This window comes from Mycetomoellerius zeteki, unplaced genomic scaffold (genome assembly GCF_001594055.1).
Source record: "Mycetomoellerius zeteki isolate Tzet28-1 unplaced genomic scaffold, Tzet1.0 scaffold1370, whole genome shotgun sequence".
NCBI lineage: Eukaryota > Metazoa > Arthropoda > Insecta > Hymenoptera > Formicidae > Mycetomoellerius > Mycetomoellerius zeteki.
In genome coordinates this window covers 2474-12247 of record NW_017256310.1, presented here as the reverse complement: position 1 = coordinate 12247, position 9774 = coordinate 2474, and the positions used below count along the sequence as shown (strand labels likewise).

The 9774-nt window shown below is 40.7% G+C and overlaps 2 protein-coding genes across 2 annotated transcripts; both read right to left on the bottom strand.

Annotated features, from left to right (window-relative positions):
• Positions 1-80: 80 nt before the first annotated feature.
• Positions 81-1681, bottom strand: LOC108731771 (uncharacterized; the record flags this gene model as incomplete). The annotated part of the gene is made up of 5 exons (XM_018462277.1): positions 1583-1681; positions 1301-1437; positions 967-1157; positions 628-723; positions 81-538 (listed from the first exon to the last, which is right to left on the bottom strand). Coding segments are annotated over exons 2-5 (876 nt in total), but the record flags the coding sequence as incomplete, so codon positions are not given.
• A 1406-nt stretch (positions 1682-3087) lies between these two features.
• On the bottom strand, positions 3088-4242 carry LOC108731770 (uncharacterized protein K02A2.6). The gene is made up of 3 exons (XM_018462276.1): positions 3874-4242; positions 3509-3765; positions 3088-3424 (listed from the first exon to the last, which is right to left on the bottom strand). Exons 1-3 carry the CDS (start codon positions 4240-4242, stop codon positions 3088-3090), a joined length of 963 nt encoding a protein of 320 aa, XP_018317778.1.
• Between the last annotated feature and the right edge of the window lie 5532 nt (positions 4243-9774).

Below are 9774 nucleotides of genomic sequence, written 5' to 3'. Positions count from 1 at the left end.
TATCAATAGAAATGCAACAATATTTATCTTAATTATAGCAGACGTAAATTTTCAATTTTAATACGAAGTCTTTCAAATACAATATCATTTAAACCAGGAGAAATTATAAGTCCTTGTATCATGCGTTCAAGTGTTCTCTTCGATGGTAAAATAAAAGTGTTACTTAAAATTCTATAAGCTTTGGGTCCTTTAAAATATAAATTCAAACAAAACATTTTAAATTCTTTGGTATATCTATTACCGTTTCTTTTTTTGTCGAGATTATTTCCTTGAGCTTTCATGAAATCAGCTATTGGTTTTGGATAAAATTTATAAAGAAGTTTTTGAAAATCGTAATAAGTAATATCGTCTATATTTTTTTCATTATTATATTTTAGTTTTGCGCGTTTTGCTCTTTTATCTGCAGCTTCACATTTTCTTCTGAGAGCTTCTTTTCTTGGAGTAGAACTGGATAATTTTAATTCGGTTTGAGTTGCTTTATCATCTTTAGAATTCGTTAAATTAAAATCTTTAGTTGAATCTGTGCTTAAATCAACATCTAAAATGATAAGTAAAAATTGAAAAATCTTTAAAATAGATCAAATAAAATCCAAAATTAACAAACTTCTTTGTTAAAAAATATTTTACCTGTCAAATTGGTTGTTGAACAACTGGCTTTAACACTGTATACATCTGCTTGTAAATTTGTTGTAAAACATGAAGTGTCTACTGTTGAAATGTCTACTAAAATAAGTTTTTATAAATAATTTAATAAATAATTCAAATATAAATAAGATAAAGGGCAACGAGCCTAAAATAAATACAAAGAACATTCGATATAAAATTTAAGCCATATTATCTATTTATTTTATTTAATAAATAATAATAATAAAAAATATGTCGAATAATTTAAAAAATATCTATATGTAACACATATTCAAAATATATTCAATTATGAAAGAAAATTAATTGTTATTGATTACTCACTCTGATCAGTTGTTACATCATTGGTAATATTAAGAACTGAACTTGGAACTGCATGTATTTGAAGTCGATTTTTTAAATCATTTAAGAACATATGAGGAGCAAAATGTTTTGAACAAACTCTGTAATTATTATACAGTCTTTTTTGTGGAATATTCTCCTTTATATCACATGCTTGTAGCCACAATTTTGCTCTAAAACATATATTATTGTAATTTTAAAAATGATTGTGTAATTTTAAAAATTATTGTGTTTACACACACTCACACATACACACACACACACACACATATATAATACATTACATACGTATAAAAAATTATCAAAAAATTACTACCTTTCTAAATCAGATGGAAAACGAAAAAAGCTTAGATGACGATCTGCTCCGGAATTATTGTTACAGTCACGCATTGCACACATAAAACCACCATCAATTACACGTTTCATTTTGTATATTTTTAAATACATTTAAAGCTAAAATATCAAGAGTATCTTTCAATAGCAGACAATCATCGATTAAAGTTAATCGGAGTTGGTTCTAATTGTATTACCCCATTTGGTACTAATTGTATTACTCTGGAAAGCTCCCTTTGATATACATAACCTCAGCTATACTTACTATTTAATTGACGCCATGTTGTCGGTAGTAATGCAGCGCATGCGCGGTGAAATTTCTCCGACGCTATTTCTACGGAGTGCCGCTACTGGTTATACTTATACTGTGCTACTTATTTCTACGGAGTGCCGCTACTGGTTATATTTATACTGTGCTCGCGGCGGTCAGTGGGGCGCTTGCCCCACTCCCTTGCCGCTACTGGTTATACTTATACTGTGGTCTAGGGTCGAGCACCACCCCCAGGAATCTAACAGATGGCGAAGGAGAGATGGTTCCACTCTCGAGTGTGATAGATAAATTCTGGTTTGGAATCAACCTTCTCTCTCTTAGAAAAGCGCAACATCTGCGTCTTGTTAGGTGAAATTTCCAGACCTCTAAGAGACAGAAAGGATTGAATATTAAGTAGTAAGCGTTCAACAAATTGGACAGCCATAAAAGAATTGGCGTGAGGGGTATAGATGACGATACCATCGGCAAACTGCGGAAGGGATGTATCCGGGTCTAAGCAGTTGTTAATTTCTCTAAGATAAATGTTAAACAGTGTCGGGCTAAGAACAGATTCCTGGGGGATACCCTTTCTTGATGTATATACTGAAGAGAGAGAGCTCTCAATTACAAAATGAACATTACGGGACGCAATTAAATTATTTATGAATTTGAGGAAAAGTGGGGGGAATCCAAATCAACAAGATCCTGAATCAAAATGTGGGGGAGCACATTATCAAAGGCCGACTTGATGTCTATAAAAACTGCGATAGTGTCATGCTTATGAAAGAAAGCTGTGTGGATGTGCGCGGAGAGAATGGTTAAATTGTCCCGGCAAGATCTAAACCTCCGAAAGCCGAATTGGTTGTTCAGAAATAGAGCTGGGATAGGAGAGGAAGGTGATTCAGAAGTCCAATATAATCTATTTAAAATCATGCGCTCCAAGATCTTAAGTACGCAGGACTAAGGGAGATAGGACGGAAACCCGTTCCATGAGGCTTAGGGACGAGGTGAACGATGGATTGCTTCTAATGTTCCAGGAGGAGAGGTATAAGGAGTTGAGCAAATTAAGCAAGCAAGACAGCAGATTATCCGGGAGGATTCTCAAAAGTCGATATGTTGTGCTTTAGAGTACCGCAATTAATCAAGTCTTTTGTGTTACTTATTATATTTAATCTTGATAGTATACAAACATCATGTTCGATACTAAACCAGCAAAGAGGGAATGTCTTATTACTACAGTACATGCTCTCTGTCATACGCACCACCGTCCTACATCACGCCATCTGCATTGACGCTCTCAACTTCGCGCCACATCCTCCCTTTTATATATCAAAGTAAATACTTGTGACGGCATTTGAAATAATTTCTAATTAAATTTAAATCAACAATTAAGGCCTATGAAAAGAAAATTTAAACAAAATGTGTAAGTTTATCATCCTAGGCCACTTATAAAGAAACTGAACTTTACTCGAAAACAACTCTGCTTCAATAATTTCTCCCTTTTTTTTATGACGGTGTCCCTAATGTTTGATATTGTAGTCTCTTCGGTGAGTGGTGCTGCCTGTTGCTTCATGTTCCGGCTGTCTGGTTGATTCCGCCTCTCTATCCGTCACCTTTGGTGCTTCAGCTCCACCTAACCATGTTGTATCGTTATATTCGTCATCGTCCTCGTCATCCACCTCTCGTCGCACTGCCGTCAGAAAGATTCTGTTTCGCCTCAATACACCGCCTGGGTATCGCACATCGAAAGACCTTGATTCGCTCCGGCGACGCATCACAGTGCCATATGTCCGTTGGTCTCGTATCCATACAAGTTCACCTGGCTTAAGTTTAGGCAATTCTCGTGTACGGTGTCGTCTGTCATATTGCCGTTTGCTACCTAACTGTCTTGCTCTTATTTGTTGTCTGTGTGTTTCTAAATCAGATCATCCCGAAGCCAACACTACATCTGAACTTGGTATTGTAGTTCTAAGCTTCCTGCCCATCAACAACTCACACGGACTACTGCCCGTTTCTAAGGGTGAAGTACGATATGCTAACAGACCTAATGTGGGCTCAGTCTCCTTCTTTAAGATGCGCTTGACAGTCTTCACTGCAGCCTCTACTTTTCCATTATTCTGGACTGGATATCTCGGACTGCTCGTAACATTGGTAAATCCGAAATTTTTAGCAAAATCCTTGTATTCCTGACTGCTAAACTATGGGCCATTGTCTGAGCATATTCGCTCCGGGATTCCATGTCTCCAAAAAATGTCCTTCATCTTTGCAATGATATTGATCGTCGTGGTCGATGTCATATGAACAACCTCTGGATAACGAGAAAAATCCACCAACACCAGATATTGTCTTCCATCTCTGTCACAAAAATCAACCGCCACTTCCTGCCATGGTCGCTTGGGAGGTTCTACTGCTATCAGCGGTTCTCTAATCTGTGGTCGGTATTCCAAACACGTGTTGCAATTGGAATATTTTGCTTTCACATCTGTGCTGACATCTGGCCACCATATGGCCTGCCTGGCTCGTCCTAGGCATTTCTTCTCATCTAAGTGACCTTGGTGTATCCGTTTCGATACCTCTTCTCGCAAACCTTTCGGTATGTGAATTCTGGTACCACATAATAAGATGCCATCCCCTGTCGTCGTTAAGATGCCTCTCACCTCATAATACGGTTTCATCTTCTGTGATACATCCTTCCGATACCGAGGCCATCCTTCCTTGACATGCTTTAGAACTTCTTGCGTCGTTGGATTTTGTTGTTGTGTTGTGTGTGCGTTTCGTATATTTTATTTAAAAACGGGTCGGATGCTCTTCTTTTCATCACGGCATGTACGTATTTTTTCGCGTCTTCTTCATGTATGCATCACAGACATCTACGACATCTGATACAGGTGCACATGATAGTGTATCTGCCGTCACCAGCGTCTTTCCTGCAATATATTCATATAATATATGCAATATATATAAACCGCATTAGTCTCATGCGAAATCGTTGCAATCTCGGAGAGAGATCACTTATGGGTTTGGATCCCAAAATTGAAATCAACGGCTTGTGATCTGTCCTCAGGATAAGATCCGGAGCTCCCTCAATGAATGTTGTAAATTTCTCACAAGCTCATGTCAATGCCTCTTTTTCGATTTGAGCATATCTCTTCTCAGTCTCGCTAAGGGCCCTTGATGCATAATAAACTGGTTTCCAGCACTCCTGATTCTTATCATATTGTTCTAGGACTGCCCCCAGTCCATATGACGATGAATCTGCTGAAACTCGTGTTTGCTATTCTGTGTTAAAGAGAGCCAGGGCTGGAGCTTGTATCAATCTTCTCTTAATTTCATTGAAGGCTTCTTCCTGGGGTGTTTCCCATATGAATTCAACGCCATTCTTCATTAATTCATGTAGAGGTCTGGTAATGTCAGCGAGGTGTTCTATGAACTTTAACTGGAAGTGTACCATTCCTAGTAATCTTTTGACCTCAGTAGCGTTGGTTGGCCCCGACATCTCAACAATGGCTTTTATCTTCTCCGGGTCAGGTTCTACTCCATGTTCTGCTGATACTACGTATCCTAAGAATTTTACGCGCCTTTGTCTTATGACGCATTTCTCTCTGCTTACAATTAGTGTAATTCCAGCGTCTGATAGGCGTCGTAATGTTGTTCGAAGACATTCATTATGCTCTTCGAGAATTTTTCCATAAATTAGGATATCGGAGAGGTTTACTACATTTTGAAGTCCACTTAATATGGATGGATCATATATTCGTTCGGTTTTTGAAGGCTAAAATGAAACAAGTTTTTTTCATACAAAGGATGAATTTTAATCAATGATATATTCTCCGTTTTTGTTGATGACCTCTTGCCATCTTTCCAACAATTTCATTATTCCGCTCTCATAGAAGGTCTGGGGCTTAGAGGCGAAAAACCGGTCGAGGTACGTTTTCACAGCTGTCTGATCAGCGAACGATTTCCCGTTGAGGGAGTTTTGCAGGGACCGGAACAAGTGGTAGTTGGATGGCGCAAGGTCTGGTGAATACGGTGGGTGAGGCAAAACATCCCAGCCAAGTTGCACTAATTTTTGCTGAGTGATTATTGCGGTGTGGGGTCTGGCGTTGTTATGGTGGAATATGACACCTTTGCGATTGGCCAGTTCTGGACGTTTCTGTCGCAATGCTTGATTCAATTTCGTTAGCTGCGTGTAGTAGACTTTCGAATCGATCGTTTTTCCCTGAGGAAGCAGCTCGTAAAACAGCACACCACGATGATCCCACCATATGGATAGCAAAATCTTCTTCGGATGCAGGCCGGCCTTCGGGGTGGCATTCGGCGGCTCGCCAGCGGTTCCCCACGATCTCTTGCGCACTATGTTGTTGTAGATGATCCACTTTTCGTCGCCAGTCACTATTCGTTTGAGAAACGGGTCGCTTTCGTGCCGCTTCAGAAGTGAATTGCAGATGGATATGCGGTTGGCCAGATTCTCCTCGGTCAGCTTGTGCGGCACCCAAACATCGAGGCGGGACACGTAGCCAAGCTGTTTCAAATGCCTTTGTACGGTTCCATAACCTATTTTAAGTGTCTCCGCAATCTCTCGCACCTTTAGCGTCCGGTCTTGCTCAACCAGTGCTATTCGTGTTATATCATTCGAATCAACCTCGGTGGGCCGTCCGCTGCGGGGTCCATCTTCAAGACTCGTATCTCCGGAACGAAATTTGGCAAACCATTTCTGAGCGGCACGTTCTGTTATGGCATCGTCCCCGTATACGCCGCATATCTTTCGGTGGGCCTCCGCAGCTCGCTTGCCTTTCTTGAAGTAATAAAGCAAAATGTGCCGAAAATGCACCTTATTCTCCGACATGTTCACAGGCCTGTAGCACAAACAAAACTAATGCCAATGAAACCAAATTTGACAGATGAAAAGAGCGGACTGTCACCTTTCCAAAACATATTTGGATTGCCCGATTAGGCAACCAGAACCGGAGATATTCGGAAAAAATTTGCACTACTAACAAAAACCGAACGAATATATGGATCTACCCATACATTGGACATGTTTTCTTGGAAATGCTCTGTACTTGGACATAGACCCATGGGCAGTCTGTTGAAACAGAAACGCCCGCACGGCGTAATAAATGTGGTGAGAAGTCGACAACAATGACATATTGACATTTGATGATACCTCTTGTTTGCATCCAAAAGAGAAAACCAACGAGCTCCTCCTAGCTGGACTAGATTTTCTTCAATACTCGGCATGATGTGACGGCTCCTCACGACGCCCTTGTTGAGTTCTGTGTAGTCTATACAGATTCTGACGTCTTTTTTATTTGCCTTGAGAACCGCAACCATCGGTGCACACCATGAAGTTGGCTCAACCACTCGGCTGATAACTCCCATCTCTTCCAGTCGTTGTAATTCCTCCTTAACTCGTTGCGTGAGATGTAATGGAACTCTATGTTGAGCTGAAAATTCGATTTAAGACAAACATGATATGGCACTTTTTATAACAACCTAACCCTTGAAATACTTTACTGAATTCATCTTCTGGCTTGATATTACTTACTTCTGCAATGACGGTATCTATTATCCATTTTAACATATCTAATATCTTGATCGCCGGCCTACCTAACAATGGCTGCATACCTTTCTTCACCACATATATGATGTCCGTAGCCACTCTCTTGCGCCATTCCATTTTTGTTTGTATCTTCTCTAGTATCTTGAGAGGTATAGAATCTCCTACTCGTAGTCCTCTTCCTGTGCTTTCTAACAATACATCAGGAAAATGTTTTGCATAGAGCTCTTCGCTTATTACCGTGACATCTGCACCGATATCCACTTTGAATGGTATGCTTGCTCCATTCACATTTACTTCAGCCATCCATGGTGGTTCAACATATATCGTTTCCGCCCCCACTCTCGAGATCTGTATATCCTCTTGTCCTTTTCCTTTCTTCATGGACTTGTCTATTGCTCGCACGCCACCTAGATATAGATCTTCTTTGTCATCTTCATTGGCCGACTTGTCATTTTTGTTTACCTCATGTATACAGAGCCGCGTTAACAAAATTTGCGCCCAGGGGCTTGTGATCTTTAAACGCCTCCCTCATAGGGCACTACTTCTATGATTTTCTGATGACCTTTTTTGGAGGATGGTGACGTTGCAATTTTCTATGACAGAAATGACAGAACCGGTAGTCTCGACGTTGCGAAGATCACTTTTCAAAATTAACGTATAATGGTACAGACTTCTTTTTTAAAAATCGATTATCCCAATCATTTATTATTGCTACCATCATGAACACAATATTGTTACGTCATTACCACATCGTTCTTACAAAAACAGTGCTACAGGACTATTCTGTTACTCTTAACAAGTTTCGTTATCGTTATCGTTATAACGCCATTCCGCAGCTTTTTCACAATAGTAAAAAAACTTTACAGAGTTATCTGGAGACACGGTAGTGTCTCGGCGCTAAGCCAAGCGCAGCAACACTGCTGTGCCTCCTTTACGCGAACCGACGAGTTGCGCTGGATCGAGATTATCGGATCTCAATAACGGCTGAACCGATCGCGTTCTATGTACGCTTAATTGATAGCCACCGCACGGATTGTATAATAAAAGTGCTTTTATTTTTTTTCTATGTGCCTTACGAGCGGAGATATTGCGACGCGAAGTCCGGATCTGTCACTTTTCACATTCAGATTCAGATACGTCGTTATTATTATTATTGTCGTCGACCAGGAAAAATGTACGTCTCGTTTTTTTGATAATAGATGGCTTTTGACTTAACCAAGCGATGGCAGCATTGCACATTCGAACGTGATCAACCACACATGACGGCTGTGATAATTAGTGATGGCACTTTAAAATTGAAATGAAATATATTGAGATTGTCGTTGAAGATCTAGGTATTATATTTACCGCGTCGAGGAAGAGGATGTCTAGATATTCACCGTCGAGGAATTAAGCGTCTAGGTGTTCGTCGTTGAGGAATTAAAAATCTAGATGTTTGCCGTCGAAGAAGTGGGTGTCTAGGTATTCGCCGTCGAGAAAATGGATGTCTAGGTGATCGCCGTCGAGGAAGTGAGTGTCTACATGTTCGTCGTCGAGGAAGTTGGTGTCTAGATGTTCGCCTTCGAGGAAATGAGTGTCTAGGTGTTCGCCGTTGAAGAAGTTGGTGTGTAGGTGTTGTCTACATGTTCGTCGTCGAGGAAGTTGATGTCTAGATGTTCGCCGTCGAGGAAATGAGTGTCTAGGTATTCGCCATCGAGGAAGTGGGTGTTTAGGTGTTGTCTACATGTTCGCCGTCGAGAAAGTGGGTGTCTAGGTGTTCGCTATTGAGGAAATGGGTGTCTAGGTGTTCGCCGTCGAGGAAGTTGGTGTCTACATGTTCGCTGTCGAGGAAGTGAGTGTCTAGGTGTTCGCCGTCGGGGAAATGGGTGTCTAGGTGTTCGCTATTGAGGAAATAAGTGTCTAGGTGTTCGCCGTCGAGGAAATGGGTGTATAGGTGTTGTCTACATGTTCGCCGTCGAGAAAGTGGGTGTCTAGGTGTTCGCTATTGAGGAAATGAGTGTCTAAGTGTTCGCCGTCGAGGAAACTCGTCATCGAAGAAGTGGGTGTCTAAGTGTTGTTTACATGTTCTTCGTCGAGGAAGTTGGTGTTTAGATGTTCGCCGTCGAGGAAATGAGTTTTCTAGATGTTCGCCGTTGAGGAAGTGGGTGTCTTGGTGTTCGCCGTCGAGGAAATGAGTTTCTAGGTGATCGCCGTCGAGGAAGTGCGTGTTTAGGTGTTCGTTATTGAGGAAACGGGTGTCTAGGTATTCGCTACTGAGAAAACGAGTGTCTAGGTGTTCGCCATCGAGGAAGTGAGTGTCTAGGTGTTCGCCGTCGAAGAATTAGGTGTCTAGGTGTTGTCTATACATTTACACGACACCTTTAATCGGGTTTAATAACATCCGTCGTTATGAAATTAGCCAATTATAGCTGTTCCTCGGAAGAATGGAACGACTGTGATTGGCCAGTTTCACGACACCCTTAATCGGGTTTAATAACACAATGAAACCTAAGTATACGTATTGTGAATGGGTGCACGCTTATGAATGTGATTCCACAATTAAAAATAGATTGCTCTTTATTAAAATTTGTACACTATACAGTAGTACCTCTTGGTATTGAATGGATTTCTTTATGGCGCCTTGCGGCGCGTGTGAATGTGTGTG